We start from the raw sequence: 19,043 nt of genomic DNA, 5'->3' as shown, positions 1-19,043 counted from the left end.
ACATGATGTTGCGGTTTAGGCGGGAATAATGAATTTACATTTTTTACGTTAAATAATAGTCCGTAGTTTCATGATTTTTGGAATGCAATATGTAATTTAAAAAAATGTTAAATAAAAAATCTATAATAAATTAACATTATTAAAAGAGGGTATATTTGTCATTTGTTCTTTTTGGCTTAACCATCTCCATCCAAATGGTTTAATCAAGTCCATCCAAATGAGTTTCACAAATTTGCCTAAATTTACAAACCTATTCAGATGTATTATTCAACTTCTTCATTTAAATGCCAAAACAAACATTATTTTTCATCTCTATCTAGATGGTCCATCTAGATGGAGAAATAAACATGACCTTACTCTTCCATTTAGTTGTAAAGATACTCATCTGAATATAAAAGAAAATTAGTGTAAAGTTTTTTCTATTATTACTCTTCTTTTATGCTTGCTTTCTTTCTCATATTTCTTTCTCTTACAATATGTCTATTATTTTTCTTTAAAACTTGAAAAGAAGATAAATTGATAGATGACTTACGGTACAAAATTCTATTAAAATACAACATGTTATCAGTATGATCACTCCACCATGTTAAGCTATATTATTATCAGAGCGCTGTTCTGCCGCCCTTTATAAATATAATACTTTTATATGGTTATTTAATGCACCATCTTATTTATTGCTTTTAACTTTTTAATGTGGATGATTTTAGTCACAATAATTTACTTCTTGTTTCTATGGATGATTTTAATCACCATATTACATTTAATACTCTAATTCACAGTTTTAACAAGAATGATTTTAATCACCATATTTTATTTAATATTTTAATTTACTGCTTTAACTTGGATGATTTTAGTCACCATATTTTATTTAATATTTTAATTTATTGCTTTAACATGGATGATCTAAATCACCATATGTTTTATTTGCTGCTTTTAATTTTTTTTTCATATGGATGATTTAGCCAACATATCATTATCATATTATCATTTATATTATCATTATTATAAAAGGAGGCTCAAACACCTATATAATCTTATGTATAAATTAATATATATTTTCCTGATTATTTATTTTTAGACTAAAATTTTATTTTTTAAATCTTAACGGTCATAAATAAATAAATGAAATTAATTACCCAAACTCTTAAATTTTTTTTTCCTTTTCAACCGGCTACTTAACTGCTAGTGAACAGTTTATTTTATCTATATATACTCTTATTTCTCATTCATTCATCTCACTCAAAGATTTCATCTTCTCCTAAAATCATCTCTTTAAGCATGAGTCATCTGTTTTTAGTTTTTGTAATTGGTTTTATAATTGTTGCAATTTACGGTTTACTCTTTGGAGAATTTTCTCCCGAAGAAATTTTGATGGTTATTATTTTACCTTTTTAGTTAATTGTATTTCTTTTAAATTGCATTGCTTATTCAAGTACCTCTCATACTATGAAATGAAATAAATTAAATTTCTAATAAAGTTCTTTATGATTTTATTTAAGAAACGAAATGGCAAATATCGAAAAGCTCCAATTTCCTGCCTTAGACATACCGGGGCTAACTAAATATCTTGGACTACCAATGTTGAACTATATTTGGGGTCCTTTGGGATAACGAAAACTAGAAAGGAGAATAATTCTTCGACGGTCCAAGAAAAGACAAAATCGGTGATCTTCTTTAGAAGACACCGAGATGAAAGTGCTATATATGACTATGCACACATGAGAGATCCTAAAGAACTTTGAAATCTTTGAAAGATTGTTTTGATCATAAAAGGGGCATCACTCTCCCACTTGTCCGGGAGGAATGGCAAAGTCTAAGGTTCCAAGACTTTGATAAGGTAATAAACTACAATTCTGCCATGTTGGGAATCGTGGCCAAACTGAGATATTGTGGTGAAACTATCACTGAATCCCAGATGCTTGAGAAAACGTATACCACGTTTCACAAAAACCAGATTACTTTGCAACAACAATATAGGTTGCGTGGATATACCAAATTCTCAGATTTGATTGTGGAGCTCTTAATAGCCGAAAAGAATAGTGAGCTCCTAATCAAGAATCACATGTCCCGACCTACCGGATCAAAGACATTCCCTGAGGTGAATGCATTGGATGTTAAAAATCCAGTAAGAGAAAACAAAACGTTTTGGGAACGTGGTTGCCGAAGCTATCGCGGACATGGAAGAGGGTTTAATCAACAAACCAGGAAGTCATATCAATGGATTCGTCTTGAGCATGATTCGAAAGGAAAAGAAATCCAAGCAAATACTTCCCAAAAATATGAGAGTGCTTGTTTCAGATGTGGCACTTGTGGATGTCGGAATCCGCAATTAGGAAGTTGTGGATGTTACGAGGACCTTAAACCTTGTTAGTCGAGCCAAGATTAAATCGGACAATATTTCAGTTAATCGGAATTCTTTTGTATAGTAATTTTTTCTTTCCCCCTTACAAATGATGATCGAGTTCTATTTATACAATCAAATGGAATATTTACGAAGTAAATGAACGCGTGAATTACACCGCGAATCATGCCTCATTAATGTTTACGTTTTGAACTGCCACTTCGCGTATTAACACATCCTCATTTACTCCAGTGATTTTTTGTTACGTAAAGCCCAGATACTCTTACGCGGACTGGGCCTCGAATGGGCCCTCGAATCCCACTTCGTCACGGGTGGTTTCAGGCCCACCGTTTCGAGCCCACTGATTGATGATGATGGATCTCGGGTCGGGGCAAACTGATGAGATCCGACATCCACATTTTACCCCCCAAGTCTTTGAAAGAGAGAAATCAATTCGGAGACTTAAATCGATTTCAGCCCGTGATCCTAGCAATTACGGCGCCAGCTCGGGATTTCTTTCCTTAACTGCATAGGCTCGAGGTAAAACAGGAAATAAAATTCCGCGAGTTTTGAGATTTTATCGGGAAGAGTGTGACATTTCGTGATCCTAGGGTTTCCTTTTTCCCGCTCGTTCGTCCTCTATTTAATCAAATCAATCCCTCGTCCTCTTCACTTTCATTTATAAGAACCAGCAACTCATCTTCAAGTCTTTCCAGGTAAATTCTCTCGCTCCTTTCTCTGTTTCTGCTTCTGTTCTTTAGACGCTATGAATCTTGCCGGAAATTCTTTAGTTTAGGCTCGCTTAGGGTTTAAACGGGGTGTTCCTCGATCGAAAATCCTTATCGATTCATAGATTTTCAGCGCTGATTCCGACGGTTTCGCTATTTGCCACTGTTATTCTTCTCTCTCCGCTGCGGTTCTCGTTAAAATCACCGTCGGCACAACCGCTTATTTCCCAGATCTCGGCGAAAATCGTTTCGGTGTTCTTGAAGCACTGAAGAAGATCTTCATCGTGTTCTTGAATTTTACTGAACCGAATAGCCTCCAGATCGTCTTTCACAGAATCCCCGAAGTCTTTGGTCTTTGTCATGCCTCCGAAGAAAATAAGCCGCGAGGTGTACTCGATCGAGGGTCAGTTCGGGAAATATAAAACCTCACTTTCAACCTCGAGAAGACTCGCCTTACTTAGAGGGGCCCATCAGATCTCGACACAAATCAGTTTAATATCTCCCGAACCGACAGACTCTCCCGAATCTCCCCCTGCTGGACATACTTGCGCATTCGAAATTTTCTTCTCGGAATGCGGCCTTTACTTCCCTCTTCCTGACATCCTCATCGAGTTTATGCATGAGTTCGGAATAGCGTTGCCTCAGCTATGTCCGAACATTATTCGCACCATCCTAAGTCTTCTCACTCTGGCAGAAGAAGATGGATTTCTTCTTTCACTACCCGACCTCCTTCAACTATAAGCTGTGAAAAAAGGTCGCACTTCGGGGACAGGGACCTTCTTCTTATCTCCTCGAAAAGGTTTCCGTGTGTTTGAGGATTTCGCAGAGAAAGATGAAAACTGGAGAAAATCTTTTTTCTTTTTCCTCGTAAACGAGCTCACCTTTGGGAATAAGACCGATCTCTTTGTTTATGAATGGGCTGCTCGAGCTGGTAGATGGCGACCTTAGGATGATTTATTTTGAACTTGTAAAAATTTTGTTTTCACAAGCTGATCAACGTTTTATTTTGTTTTCGCAGCTCGAGTTGAGAAATCCCCTATCTCGAAAACCTTCGCTGCTCACTTCTCCAGTTTCTGTCGTCAAGACTTAGTTTGGGAAGCTCTGACAAACGACAAAATTCGAGCATGAGGGCGAAGACTTCGCTCTAGGACTGCTACCTCTTCACCTCCTTTTCAACCCCGAATATTCTCCGAAGCAGAGATGGCATCCTCCTCGTACTGTGCTGAGAAGAAGATGGAAAGAGAAAGGGCGAGGAAAGAAAAGGAGCGGCTTCAGTCAGACAAGGTGGTAATGGCTGGAACTCTTGAGGACAGCAAACTTCGTGCTCTCGACAAAGCCAAGCAGCCTCAAAATGAGGACGACTCCGGAACTCGTCAGAAGTCTTCCGCTTTGTCCGGAAAGGGTCCCAAGATCTCCACCTCGGAGGCAAGGACGTCGAACAAGAATACTCCGGATAAGGAGCCCACAAAGCGGGATGCTGACAAGAAGAGGAAGCATTCAGAGACCGATGCTCGCTCTCCTTCCCGCTCTTCACGCGCCGGAAATGAGGCAAAAGAGACTGGTCAAAACCAGCAGAAGGGGAAAAACAAAAAGGGAGATTCGCAAGATCTCGTTGTTCTCTCCTCCAGGGTGTCTGAGTCCCGCTACTCGCAGCGTCGCACCACATCTCCTTTGCCTGGTAAGCTCGTGTTCTAAGTCGTTGCCTTTGAAGGTTTTATCAATCCGTCAATCACTTATACGTATTTTTTGAATTGTCTCAGCTCCTCCGATGCCCTTCGCTGACACGCTTAGGACACTCGTTCACCCCAGAGCGATCATGCCACCCCTAGCGGAACTTAAGGCAACCAACCGGGAGAAACTTGGCGAGGTAAATAAACTTTATCAGAAAACAAGTTCACTTCTCACTGGTTTGTATTCCCTAACCACTTTTATTATTAGGCTGTCCAGGAGTTTAACTATGCCTTCCTCAGTCACGAGGACCAGCTCTTCGAGAAGGATAAGGAGATTGAGAGTTATAAGCAAAACGAGGAGGAGAACGCTCGTATGGTGGATCGGGCTAATAGTGTACTTAGCCGTATGAGAGCCGCAGAAGCTAAGGTTCAAACTCTTGAGATTTCTAACACCGATCTCTCCGCAAAACTCGAATCGGGCAAGAACGCCTATCCGACGACCATTGAAAATGAAAACCGATCAAGGGCCGAACTTCTTGCGTGCGAGGAGAGGATGAAAAAACTCGAGGAAGGTCAGTCTGTAATGCTCCACGCTGCGAGGCAAGAGGAGAAAAGGAAGGTCCGAGCTCAATTGACAGACTTCTCCTCGAAATATGGGACTTTCTATGTCCAATCTGATGAAGTTGAGGCTGCTAATATTCGAGCTGCAGAAGTCAAGGTGAACAGGGAGCTCCTCGAAGAGATCGAGAAGGGGGAAATACCCAGCATAGCTGAAGAACTTGAATCGGTTCGTGCAGACGAAATTAAGTTCGCACAAAAGGCTGCCGAACCAAAGACCCCACGTCCAAACCCTGTTGAGCCCACCTCGCTTCTGGCAGATACCCCACCCGAAGTGATTGCAGATTCCAACGCTTCAGATGAAGTGTTAATCATAGACAAGCATGGAACCAACAAGGACACAGCCGCCGAAGCAGGAATCGCCGCCATGTTCCCTGTTGACGTTGAGAAGAACTCCGAAGCTGCAGAGTAAAAAAGTTTATGTTTGAGTCGGGGTTGTGTTGGTCCGCAGTGACCCCCCGTTTTGTTTCAAAACTTATTTTTCTTTTTTGAACCTGGCCAGAGAGGCCTTAACTCTATTGTTTTTTTTAACTTATTTAAGATCGTGGAGACCGTTTTATGTTTACTTGGTTTAATTTTCCGAATTACGAGATAGACTCGGTTTTAGTGTTAGCCGGAAAATAACTAAGTGGAGGCTTGGTCGCCGGAACTTTGGTTGTCGCTGGTGCTCATGGTGATTTAACCGAAGCTATGAAGTAAAAGATTTAATCTCTCCTCCTTTTAGCACTAAATTGTGGATGTCAGAATCCGCAATTAGGAATTTGTGGATGTTACGAGGACCTTTAACCTTGTTAGCCGAGCTAAGATTAAATCGGACAATATTTCAGTTAATTGGAATTCTATTGTATAGTAATTTTTTCTGTCCCCCTTATAAATGATGATCGAGTTCTATTTATACAATCAAATCGAATATCTACGAAGTAACTGAACGCTTGAATTACGCCACAAATCATGCCTCATTAATGTTTACGTTTCAAACTGCCACTTCCCATATTAACGCATCCTCATTTAGTCCGGTGATTTTCTGTTACGTAACACGCAGATACTCTTACGCGTACTGGGCCTCAAATGGGCCCTCGATGCCCACTTCGTCACGGGTGGTTTCAGGCCCACCGTTTTGAGCCCACTGATTGATGATGATGGATCTTGGGTCGGGGCAAACTGACGAGATCCGACATCCACAACACTAAGGAACATTGGTCTTAGGTATGCCGAACTCCAGCACATCTGTGTGCTCTATACAAAGAATCCGCCAAGGGAAAAGGAAAGGAAGTGAACCTCGCAGAACATATTGAGGAAATGGATCACATTACAAATGGAACAATATCCAAGGCAAACCTTGGAGATATTTGCATACCAGATAGTAGAACAACGCACACTATTCTAAAACATAAAAAATATTTCTCTGATTTGAAATCAACAAAAGTTGGAGTTAACATATCAGGTCCCACAGACTTAATTGAAGGGACGAGTAAAGCAAATTTTGGATTACCTGTTAAGACAAAGTTCTCGATAAATAATGCATTATTTTCTCCAAATTCAAAAAAACTTTTGTTGAGTTTCAAAAATATATACCTTCATGGATATCCTTCGTGGATATGACACTCAGTCTGCAACTGAGAATGGAAGAAGTACATGTGTATCACTTCTGAAAAATTTGGGGAAAAAAACACATTTTGGAGAAATTAACAAGACTCCCATCAGGATTGCATCATACATAGAATCACATCATGTTATCAAAAGAGATCATGACGATTTCACATTGTGGCACGATCAGCTTGGTCACCCAGGCACCACGATGATGCAAACAATTATAGAGAGCTCATATGGACATTCAATGAAATCCCAAGAGATTTATCAAGGGAATAAAAGAACATGTGTTGTGTGTTCTCTAGGAAAATTGATTATAAGGCTATCGCCAAGTAAAATTACTAAACAATTACCAGAATTCCTTGAACGAGCCCAAGACGACATTTGTGGACCTATACACCCACCATGTGGACCATTCTATTATTTCATGGTTGATGCGGACATCAACCTTACTTCACAAACCGTTGAACTACATCCTGTACCACATCTTATACTACATCCTGTACCAGAAGTCCCGGAGGGTATCATGACACGTTCAAAGGCTAAACAATTGAAGAAAAGGTTCAACTTAGTTGTGCAAGATATTTTGAGCTCCCTAGAGCTAGGAGTAAACTGGTTCGTAGCACCCCATACCGGATATGATCTAATAGGCGAACAAGAGCTTGTTGAAGCATTCACCCAAATGAGTCTTGAACGAACTACTCCCCCAAGTATGAAATATCATTTGACAGGTTCAAGGACCTCTAGAAACCAAGAGAAGACTTTGGAGCTTCAAGAGACGAACGATTCAAGTGTCACATCTGCAAGTGATCGAGAGAGTCAAGATCAAGAACAAGACATAAAGGACATGGAAGAGCTCGAAGACGTTGATTAAGCTACTCAAGAGGAACTCCAGAAAGACCCCTACTTCAAGGAACCAACCAACAAACGAGCACAAGACTTGACTCCAGAAGTACCTCAAGAAGTACTACAGGAAGTGACTCAGGCGACATGGGCCTAAAACGCATCTAGGTAAGGTTTATTCAGTTTATATTATCTTTGCAGGTCCACACAGCCCAGACAACGGCTAGAATCGTTCTCAATCGTGCTCCTCAAGAGAACTTAATTAGTTTCCTTATTTTAGCTTATTTCTTTCTTAAAACAATGGTTTTTGTGTTTTGATTTAAATTTGTTTCCTTTTGCGTTTTTACATTTAATTTTGGCCTTAGGGATAGCTGATAGACTCTTATAAAGTCCCCCTGCAACAGTTGAACGATTTTTCACCTTTGATTATCAATAAAGAACCGCATTTTCTCACTTCTTCTCTTTAAATGTTCTTAAGAGAATAAGCTTGTTCTTTGTCTTGTGTGTGCAATTCACCAAGGCCAAGTTCGTGTACTGTATCAGAGACTTATCACATCTCTGTGGTGTACTTCAATCCGCCAGCACTTCCCCTCTAATAGATCCCACACAAGAGAACCGATCGCCATCATGTTAGATCTCCATCTTCGACCATCTTTCCTTCACAAGAGAGAAGCGACCGCCAGCTTGTGAAGCCACCATCTCTATCAGATACAAGCTCACCACCGAGTCTTGTATCATCTTGGTATCAGAGCGCAGTTGCACTTCCTTTGCCAGGTTTCATCGTTTCTTATAGCCTGGCTTACTTTCTGAATCAGTTTCTACATTAGTCTAGTTTCTGTTTTATTTAAATTAAAAAAACAAAAAACAAGTATTTCAGTTTCATTTTATTTCGTGTTAAGTATTTGTTTTTGAGTTTCGTAATATTAATCAAAAAAAAATATATATATATATATTGTTAACTTTGTACTACATCAGCAAGTGTGTCAGAAAGTGATTCAACAAGTTTTAGGTTTCTTGGTTTTGATCTTTCTTTTCTATTGTTGTGGTACGTTGATTTCTTTGTTGTTTTTGTCTAAGCACATGTCAGTTTTAGGTAATACTATGGGAGAGGCAGCAGAAATTCCCCAAAACACCGTAATGCAAATGATGGCTACTTTGACGGAGGAGTTAAGGGGATTAAGGAAACGGCTAGGCCGCTTAGAACAGCCCTATCCCAGGGTTGAATTGGGGCAAGACCAGGCTCGTAGGAATGCCCGCGAGGAGGCGGAGGAGTTTCCTGACTTGGATGATGAAGATGATCCACCTCCCGACCCTTTGAGACGCCAACACCAACGGAGAGAAGATCCATTGATGAGAAACCGTGCACGAGGAGTAGAGCCTCGTGAATAGAACCAAGATATCAAACTAACAGCTCCTACTTTTGCAGGAAAATCTAATCCAGAGGTGTACATGGATTGGGAGCGACGGATGGAGTACATCTTCGAATGTTATGGTATGGAGAATCTCGGAAGGTGTCCTTAGCAGCCGCTCAGCTCACCGAAAATGCTTTATCTGGGTGGGATAGGACAGTAGCTGATAGGAGGAGAAAAAGATTTGGTCCCATAAACACTTGGGGAGACATGAAGTACCTCTTAAGGTTGAGGTATGTCCCTGACCATTATCATAAAGACTTACAAAAATATTTTAGAATGTTGTCTCAAGGAACAAGGACCGTCGATGAGTACTTTGAGGAGTTTGAGAAGCTCATGAACGCCTTGGAGTTAGAGGAATCTGACGAAGCTCTCATGGCTCAATTCATAGATGGATTACAAGAGAGGATTCAGCGAAAGGTGGAGAGAGCCCAATATAATGGACTCCATGAGTTGCTACACCTAGCGGTACAAGTCGAACAGCAAATCAGGCGTAAGGCATCCTTAAGCAACCGATCCAGAAACAACACGCCTTGGAATGCAAGCAACAACCGAGCCATGGACAAAAGCAAGGTCGTAGAGAGTGATCATAGGTTCAAGAACAAGTCTAATGAGGCACCTAAAACCTCTAGGCCCAAACTTGGTAAGTTCCCTAGTACTAATCAATCTCGTTCTCGTTACATTACTTGTTTCAAATGTCAAGGTAGAGGACACATGGCGAGAGAATGTCTGAACCAAAGGGTGATGATCCTCACTCCTAGTGGTGACTATGAGTCACAAGATGAGCAAGAGGATTCTGATGAGCATGAGGACATTGAGTATCCCGATGTAGGAGAACTCCTTGTGATTCGCAGGACATTGAGTGTGTTCGTTAACCTCGAATGATTATTGATGGAGGTTCATGTACTAATGTTGCTAGCAAGTACATGGTAGACAGGTTAGGACTTCAGAAAACAAAGCACCCGAGGCCATACAAGCTTAGGTGGCTCAATGACGATACTGAACTGAAACTCGCTTAACAAGTGACCGTATCATTCAGCGTGGGAAAGTACCACGATCAAGTCGTTTGTGACGTAGTGCCAATGAGAGTTGGACATCTTCTCCTTGGACGACCATGGCAGTTTGATCGAGCTACATGTCACAATAGACGCACCAACCATTACTCTTTCACCTATAATGACCGTAAGTACAACCTTGCCCCTCTTAGTCCCTTAGAAGTTCATGACTTACAAATTCACATGAACAAGGAGCACGAGGTAAGAAGTTCTAGTCTTTATTTAAGCTCTAAAGATGTTTGTAAAACCATGAGTGCCAAGGGCACCGTGCTACTAATGGTTTTCAAAGAATGTCTTAGTACAGGGATAGGTGATCCTGAGCTATCCGCTGAAGTACAAGTTGTACTACATTGGTACAAAGACTTATTCCCGGAGGAGATTCCACCCGGACTACCACCTATTCGTGGCATAGAACAGCAGATTGATCTTGTACCAGGCTCTGCTTTACCTAACAAGCCCGCCTACAGGATGAATCCGGAGGAGTCTAAGGAGCTTGAAAAGCAAGTGAGTGACCTATAGACAAAGGGTACATCAGAGAGAGTCTCAGCCCGTGTGCAGTACCTGTCCTATTGGTCCCAAAGAAGGATGGCACGTGGAGAATGTGTCTAGACTGCCGTGCAATCAACAATATCACCATCAAGTACCGACACCCAATTCCGAGACTATACGACATGTTGGATGAGCTTAGTGGTGCCATCATATTTTCCAAAGTTGACTTGAGGAGTGGCTATCACCAGGTCCGAATGAGAGAAGGAGACGAGTGGAAGACAGCCTTCAAGACCAAGCAAGGTCTCTACGAGTGCCTTGTAATGCCGTTCGGGCTAACCAACGCACCAAGCACCTTCATGCGCCTAATGAACCAGGTTCTAAGGTCTTTTATTGGTAAATTTGTTGTTGTTTACTTTGACGACATACTTATTTACAATAAGAGTTATTCTGATCACATTCAACCCTTAGAGTTAATTCTCAAAACGCTTCGGAAGGAAGGTCTTTATGCTAACCTGAAGAAGTGCACATTTTGTTCTGACAAGTTTTTTTTTCCTATATGTGTATATGATTTTTATGTGAATATTTTACTTATTATAAATTAGTATTTTTATTGCTATGCAAAATGTTGATATAAATATTTGTTATAAATCGGATTTATGCATATTTTGTGGAGTAAAATTCACGATTTTTTTTTTAAAAGATATATGGAAAGATTGTGTACAGATTTTTAGAAACAAATTAGGCCAGATATCGTTTGGTTAATATCTTTTTAAAATTTTTTAAAACTAAATAATAAATGCCAGTAGCAGCCATTGTAAATAAGTCCCATCTCCAGGATTTATTTCACAAAATGGCTGCAAAAATGTATATATAGATTACGTTTTAATATTTGAGTATATGTACAAAATAGCCATGAAACCAAAAAGAATAGAGTAAATGACCATGGGCAACAGTACTTTATCGGAGAGGCAAATAAAATTACTAACATATCATTTTCTCATCTTCTCTCACTTTTTTTCTCTTTCTCTCACTCTCTTTTACTGGATTATTTCCATCGCCGGATTTATGTCATCAACTTCTCTTCCCTTTATGGATATTCTCTACCACCACTTACTCCGTAATAATATCACGGTGACCATGACCAAATGCTAAATTGTTTTTCATTATTTTTTATTTGATTCATGTCACTTCTTAAAATTTCATGGTTTTCCTGAATTTTATGTAATATTTTATGATGTACTGGTATCTTTCCGTTTAACATACTATATTTCTGTTTTACATATGATCTTTTAATATGTCATACTGTTGTTTATTTTGACATGCTATTGTTCAAAAATACATAAGATTTTGTACAAATACTGATGAGAACATGACCAATGCAACCAAACAACTTGAACCACAAGAAGATGAGGAGCAGTTTGAAGCCGAGGAGCAGCTTGTACCGGAAGAAGCATTAATCGTTCCGACGGGTTCTCTAACAAGATCAAAATCCAAGAAGTTCAACCAAGCCATCAATGGACTACTCAAGGAGCTAAAGAAGAATCAAGAAGACGTGGCTCAATCCTCCTTCATAATGATCACGGCTCGAGAGACTCGGTAAAGGGTTAAGTGTTGCTTATGCACTCTTTTTCTCTTGTTAAGTTTTGTCCCAATGGGTTTTCTTGACAAGGTTTTTAATGAGGCCTAAGTAACACTTTCAAACCTCCCTTTATCAGCCCAATTCATGGTCCAAGGCCCACTCACAATGCCTTGGCCCATTTTCTCTTTTCTATTCAAACTTTGCATTCATTGCTTTTGTTATTTCCAAAACTCTTTGCATGAGCTTGCATGAGTGTGGACTTGTGCATGCTCTTGCATGTCTTTCTTCTCTCACCTCTTCCCTTTCTTCCTCCTCTCCAATATAAACTCATTGTAGTTTTCATTTGCAATCATCAAACATTTTAATCAAAAAATTTCTCTTTCCCTTGTTTGATCCGAAAAGTGTGTAATATCTTTTCAACTTGTTTTCTTCTTAGTGTGTAATATCTAAGTTGGATCCAAGCTCGTAGTCTAAGAGTCTTTCATCACTCTTGGAAGTACAATTTGTTCCCCTTTCATTTCGCTGCATCCACTCGATCTCGTCGTCATCCCCATTCATCGTCTTTCCGCCGCTTTGATTAAGATCAATCCATTATTCACCATCAACTAAATCATTTCCAATTCAAAACCAACAAAGTGAGTCCTTGGAGTATAGATCCACGTTAGTAGTATCAAATACCAAGTTATTTCTTTCGTTATTTTTATTTGATTCCTGTTATTTTTAATAAGTACATGATTTCTTTATTTTCTTCTTTAATTTTTTGCCATTAGATGACTCCTTTTCTGGACTACTTACTCTTTAATAATATCACGATGATTATAATTTCGCTAATTTTATTTGATTCATGTTATTTTTAAAAAACACATGATTTCTTTCTTTTTTTCTTTAATTTTTTTGCTATCAGATGACTCTCTTTCTACTCTGTAATAATATCACGATGATTATGACTTCTACCTATGAGTCTCTTTTCTTTTTCTTACTGAAGCTTCAGAGTCTCTTTTCTTTTTTCACAGAACCTTATAAAGTCTCCATCACCATTAATAAAAATATCATTGTAAAAACTATAAGTTTACAAGGTTAATTAGTTTTTTCTTAATCCATACCGTACCACAAAAAGAATTATTTACCCAATATTTCTGACATATGGTTAGTTTTTTAATTATGATGTCAAATTTGGTTATCCACTAATATTACTCTTAATATTTTGTGGGAAGGCCCATGGTGTCTCTTCTTTTGTTAGCGGCTTAGAGCATCCCCATTGGGGAGTCCTAATTAAGAACTCCTTACAATGTTTTAATAGTAAATTTTAAGTAAATGAGAGTTTAAAGTTTTTGGTTGAATCTTTATAATTTTTAGTGTCCAATGGTGGAATCCTTAAGTGGAATCCTTAAGTGAGAAATTTTTATTAGTTTGTGAAAAAGAGTGTTAATTGGGTAAAAGGAAGAGTGTGTATTAAGTTAAAGAAGAGTGTTTATTTGGTGAAAGAAGAATGTTTATTGGGTTTGTTGTAGAGAACAAGAAGAGTGGATACTTAAAACAATAACAGTGGATAAAAGAAGAGTGTTTTGGTATGCATATACAGAGACTTCAAAATTTAGAACAATGAAAACAAAATTATTGTTTAGCATACAAGTGATGTCATAGAATACACAATAAGAACTAGTGTTTTCGGAATATTATTTTGTGGTGTACAAGCATTCAAACCAAAGTACAAACTTGTGGTGACTTAAAACATGTGGTCTCTTTTATACAAGTAATGTCGGCACTGGAGTGATTTAGAGAAGGTGGAAGCATTATTTAAGTCTGTAACAAAACAAGAAACCAACATTAAGAAGAGACATACAAGAACATTAACATTAAGACAACCATATGGAACTTAAACTGAACACAAGCTTGTTTGCTACTTAAACTAAACACAAGCTTTATTCGAACTAAAACTGAAGACAAGTCATATGGAACTTAAACTGAACACAAGTCACATTGGAACTAAAACTGAAGACAAGTCATATGGAACTTCTTACGAACACAAGTCATATTGAAACACAACACACTAACACTGAAGACTAAACATTCACAAATAAGAAAACATAGAATACTTAAACTAAAGATTAAGACAACATATCACATTAAGACAAGTTTTATTAAAACTGAACACATTAAGCTGAACACTCATTTAGTCCGTTAACACAAGAATAAGCAACAATATCATTAAAGCCGAAGTGATACAAGTCATATTGAACTTAAAGTAAAGAAAACAGACATACAAGTTATCTAAGCTAAAACCACTTAGAGAACATGGACCATAACATGACATACAAGTGAATAAGCAGCAAAAGAGTCACATTTTTATCTTAAAAACCAAAAGATCAAACACAAATTTGAACATAAAGCAAAGCCCAGAATCTGTATACGAATCCATATACTGAATTCGAAATCAATTGTTACAGATCAACTTGTAAGAAGCAATTACCAGATCAAAAGCACCAGACTTTAACTTGCCATCAAATTCAACCTAAACCCAGATAAACAATTAAGCATCAAAAAGAGCAAAAAAATCAAAACTTCAATCACATATAAGAACCTTACCAGCAGACGAACCCACAAGCAGGATCCTATGAGCATCAACATTCTAACCAATCCACCGAAAAACAGCGCCACATCGTTGACCTCAGCAAAGCCGGTAAGAGTAGCTCTTCCGGTGGATTTTCTGACACCTCTTCGATCACGAATCTTGTGGATCGTATGAGAAGAGAGACATGATAAGAAAAGAGACGATGAAGAATTTGATCCGTCGAAGTCGAAATTCGGAGAAAACAGGAGAGGAGAGAGGAGAGAAAGAAAAAAATAGTTTGGGAATGGGAAAGAAAAAAAACACGGGAAAAGTTGTCATCCAATAATATACAGTCACGTCAGCGCACCTAATACATCCAAAAATACCTTAAACAAGGTTCGCACCTTGGTTTATTACACCATTCTGATTTAATTTTTTGCTATTATTCATAAGGATTTTCTTAAAAAACTTGTAAGGTCCCTCAATGGACATGCTCTTAGAGCTCGCCATCTACTTGTCGTGTCGAGAGACAAGGTCGGTGGTGCTTCAAATCGACGGTTTTTCCCGGATCAAGGTATGAGATTTCTCCTCCTGTGGCTTATCCTTGTTTTTCTCACTAGAGGACGGTGATTTAATTTAGTGTGGATTTCACGGTGGTGTTGTAGCAGATTCATGTCCTTCGCAATGGCTCTCGTCTCCCTTGTTACTGGCTTTCTTTAGTCTTCATCTTAGTTAAGACGGAATATTACTAGTTTCATTGTAGATTGTGCCTTGTGTGCGCTTCGTTTCGATTGCGGGTGGTTCCATTAGAGAGTGATGATCTGTTTAGTTTTCAATTGGTAATGAAATGATGAACTTAGAGGAAAATTTTATTTTGAATTGTTTTATGAGTACATTTTTGGGTTGTTACTTCCATAACTCATTGTAAGACATGAACACAACTGCTATAAGGAATCCACAAGAGCAACCTATGGCTGCTGCATTCCATGAAAAAATTGTTTCTTCTTCTTCTTTGTCTTCTTCTTCTTTTTCCTCAGCTGGCTGCTTGGTCTGTGTAGGAAAGCATGGTACTTGGATTTGCATTCCACAGATTCCGCTGTTGTTCGCGTAAATGTTTGGATTGTTCAATCTGTCTAGCTGAGGACTTTCAGGGATTCTACCTTTAAGCTTGTTGTTACGCAAATCCAATGTATTCAGCTCGCTTAGCTTGGATAACGTTTTCGGGATTTCGCCAGTGAGGTTGTTGTGTGAAAGGTCTAAGCTCTCTACCTTCTCAAGATCTCCAAAACTTTGTGGGATCAATCCAGAGAACTCGTTGTTGGAAAGATTTAAAACCTTTAGGCTTTTGAGATTGCCTAAAGAAGTTGGGATTTCTCCGTGTAGCTTGTTCTTGGAGAGATCTAAGAGAGTGTAGAGGTAGAAGTTTCTGTCGAAAAGAACTTGTTTTGAATTCTTCCAGTTCACTACAAGACTAAATATATCTTCTGATTCGATCTCGATTAATCTTTCTATGTTGGGTATGTCGGTATAGGAGCTGAAATAGGGACGGATAGTCATAGCTGAGGGCTCAGGAGATTTTATCATGCATGTAAGATTCCCAAGAGATGAAGGGAGATATCCATCAAGATTGTTCTCAGAGAGATCCAAGACCTTAAGGCTTGTGAGATTTGATATGCCTTCTGGGATTGAACCTTTGAGGGAATTGTTTCTCAGGCTAAGAACCTCTACAGAAGAAGATAACTGGGAGATTAAACTCGCGACTGTTCCAGAGATTTTGTTGTCATGGAGATCAAGACGGATCAGATATGAAAGATTTCTGAAGTTCTGAGGAAATTCGCCGCTGAAATTGTTCTGACTCATTAAGAGCATACTGGTGGATCCTCCAAAGTAAGCTGGAACATCCCCAGAGAACTCGTTCGAAGATATATCGAGCCACTCAAGGTATGACTCGGGGCGGAACCTCGGGAATTCACCTGATAATCGATTCTTTGACAAGTCCAACAACTTGAGAAAGGGGATCTTTGTAATAGACTTTGGTACTGATCCTGAGAAGTTGTTTTCAGACAACATGAGTACCATGACCTGTGATTCGCCAATCGTATCAGGGATCTGACCAGAAAAGTTGTTCCTTGATAGTACAAGATAGTATAAGCTCGGACGCTGAAACAAATTTGGAGGCAGTGAGCCTGTGAGTCTGTTGTCTGACAAAGTTATGTTTCTGATTTTCAGATCAGCTAGCCATTTTGGGAATCTTCCTTCGAGTCTGTTAATGCTCAAATCCAAGTAAACAAGAGCTGTTTGATTCTTGAGCCAATCCGGAATATTCCCTTCTAAGCCACAAGATCTAAGTGACAGATGTGTTAACTTAAACTGTGGAAAGACATAACCATTATTGTTCCATTGGAGTTTGTTGTTTCCTTCAAGCCGTAGTACCTTCAGCTTCTGAAGACCAAACAACCAAGCTGCGGGAATCTCACCTGACAAGCCATTGTTATTCTCAAGCTGAAGGGTTTCAAGATTTTTCAGATTATGAATCGACGATGGAATTCCACCCGACAACTTGTTCATGCTCAAGGACAGAGTTGATAGATTGACCAAGTTTCCAATATCATCTGGAATCTTAGAAGACAAGAAATTGTTCTGAAGATCTATCGTTTTGAGCTTCGTTAACCGTGATACAGACGACGGTATGGAACTATTGAACATGTTCTGCCTCAAGGTCAGCGTCAGTAGTTCGACAAGACTACCTTGCAACATTTTAAAAGGTAGGACATTTTAACACCCACATGAATATAAAATTTAAATATTTGAGAATTTATTTTCTAGTTTACCTATTTCTGAAGGAATCGCTCCTCCAATGAGATTCTCATCTAAGATCAGTTCCTGCAGATTCTTGAGCTCTTTGATGTCACCACTCAACGTACCGCCAATAACATTCCTGCTTAAATCAAGACGCTGAAGATTTGTCAAGGAGAACAATTCATGAGGAATTGAGCCGTTAAATCTATTACAACACATGTCAAGAGAAATCAAGCTGGTCAAGTTCACAAACGCATATCCAGGAATCTCTCCTTGTATGTTGTTAAATGAGACATCAAGCCCAACAAGAGAGTTTATACGCAGAATCGGTCTCAAAATGCTTGAACTAACTAAGCCAGGGGGGATGAGCAAGAATAGATTCAGGTCTATCACTTCTTTGGAAGGCGAACTAGCGTTACATGTCACGCGTAGCCATTTGCAGCAATCTGAGTTTGGCCTCCATGTCCCTAATTCTTCAAAGGCTGTGTAGTTGTCCTTGATGTTGTGAATCAGCAAGTTCTTGAACTCGAGAAGGGATTGTCTTTGATCTTGTGGACAAGAGAAAGATAGTTGTGGTATGAAGAAGCAGAAGAAGAGGAAGCAGGAGAGAAGACATTGCTTCGACATTTTGCTTTTTGCCCCTTACTGTTCTTCTTTTGTCATCCAAGTTTTTGGTTAAAAACCAAATCCGAACAAATCAACAAAGTTGACTCTGGTAGGGTCTCTCACTCTCGTAGCGTTTAAGTAAATTGTTGAAATTTCATCATTGTTGACTTGAAACCATTGACTCCAACTACTTTACAAGTCCGGAAGTATTTAATACTAGCTAAAAAAATCGGAGTATTAATTTTGTATTAGATTTTCGTAAATTTGAAAGTGTTCGAACTCTAAGAGCACGTCCAACGTGGGTCTCTTTATACAGGCTCATCCACTTAAAAATAACAAAAATATTTAAAAAGTAAAAGAGGGATGAAAGAGAGTCTCTGAAAGTCCTCATTTAAAGGACGTTCCCACAAACATATTTGCAAGTGTAATCTTATCAATGTCCAATTTATATTAAAAAACTAAAATATAATTAAAATAATAAAATATTATTACTTTTTACTTTTTTAGGGACTTTGACAGTCCCAACCATTGTACATGCTTTAAGTGCAATGATTTAGAAACCTTGTTATTTTGAACCTAGCCTTATTGTAAAAAATAAACTTGTTGTAAATAGTTGCAAGAATGCTCATTCTTCATTTCAACAAACTTAAATGTTGTCCTTTAACAAAGTTAGTCATATTGAATTGTTGAAACAACACATGTCTACATGTCTCCATTCTCGAATAAATTGTTGAAATTTCATCATGTTGACTTGAAAATTGAAAG

At 38.6% G+C, this 19,043-nt stretch overlaps 1 protein-coding gene, 1 long non-coding RNA gene, 1 other non-coding gene and 4 pseudogenes across 13 annotated transcripts; 5 read left to right on the top strand and 2 right to left on the bottom strand.

The window, feature by feature from the left end:
* Nucleotides 1-1,498: 1,498 nt before the first annotated feature.
* AT4G04255 lies at nt 1,499-2,371 on the top strand (annotated as a pseudogene; the record flags this gene model as incomplete). Its single annotated transcript has 1 exon — nt 1,499-2,371.
* Nucleotides 2,372-3,378: 1,007 nt separating this feature from the next.
* AT4G04250 lies at nt 3,379-5,769 on the top strand (annotated as a pseudogene). Its single transcript has one exon.
* A 783-nt stretch (nt 5,770-6,552) lies between these two features.
* On the top strand, nt 6,553-7,821 carry AT4G04245 (annotated as a pseudogene; the record flags this gene model as incomplete). The annotated part of the gene is made up of 1 exon: nt 6,553-7,821.
* A 1,049-nt stretch (nt 7,822-8,870) lies between these two features.
* On the top strand, nt 8,871-11,345 carry AT4G04230 (annotated as a pseudogene; the record flags this gene model as incomplete). The annotated part of the gene is made up of 1 exon: nt 8,871-11,345.
* Nucleotides 11,346-13,909: 2,564 nt separating this feature from the next.
* AT4G04223 lies at nt 13,910-15,215 on the bottom strand. 2 transcript variants are annotated; one of them, NR_144063.1, is made up of 3 exons: nt 14,909-15,215; nt 14,793-14,834; nt 13,926-14,125 (listed from the first exon to the last, which is right to left on the bottom strand). It is a non-coding gene; the product is annotated as an other RNA (non-coding RNA). The 2 variants fall into 2 exon arrangements; NR_144064.1 differs by lacking the exon at nt 14,793-14,834 and having other exon boundaries at nt 13,910-14,125; nt 14,909-15,121.
* Nucleotides 15,216-15,230: 15 nt separating this feature from the next.
* AT4G04221 lies at nt 15,231-18,558 on the top strand. Of its 6 annotated transcripts, NR_141789.1 has the most exons (4): nt 15,251-15,447; nt 15,932-16,289; nt 16,405-17,638; nt 17,763-18,407. It is a non-coding gene; the product is annotated as an other RNA (long non-coding RNA). The 6 variants fall into 6 exon arrangements; NR_141785.1 differs by having other exon boundaries at nt 15,231-15,447; nt 15,932-17,638; nt 17,763-18,558; NR_141786.1 differs by having other exon boundaries at nt 15,231-16,289; nt 17,763-18,558.
* Nucleotides 15,780-18,558, bottom strand: RLP46 (receptor like protein 46; the record flags this gene model as incomplete). Its single annotated transcript, NM_116660.3, has 2 exons — nt 17,705-18,558; nt 15,780-17,620 (listed from the first exon to the last, which is right to left on the bottom strand). Exons 1-2 carry the CDS (start codon nt 18,297-18,299, stop codon nt 15,780-15,782), a joined length of 2,436 nt encoding a protein of 811 aa, NP_192331.2. The 5' UTR covers nt 18,300-18,558.
* Nucleotides 18,559-19,043: the final 485 nt, after the last annotated feature.

The sequence above is a fragment of the Arabidopsis thaliana genome, chromosome 4 (genome assembly GCF_000001735.4).
Source record: "Arabidopsis thaliana chromosome 4, partial sequence".
NCBI classification, from domain to species: Eukaryota; Viridiplantae; Streptophyta; class Magnoliopsida; order Brassicales; family Brassicaceae; genus Arabidopsis; species Arabidopsis thaliana.
Note: the sequence above shows the minus strand (reverse complement) of the source record. Positions and strands in the feature narration are given on the sequence as shown.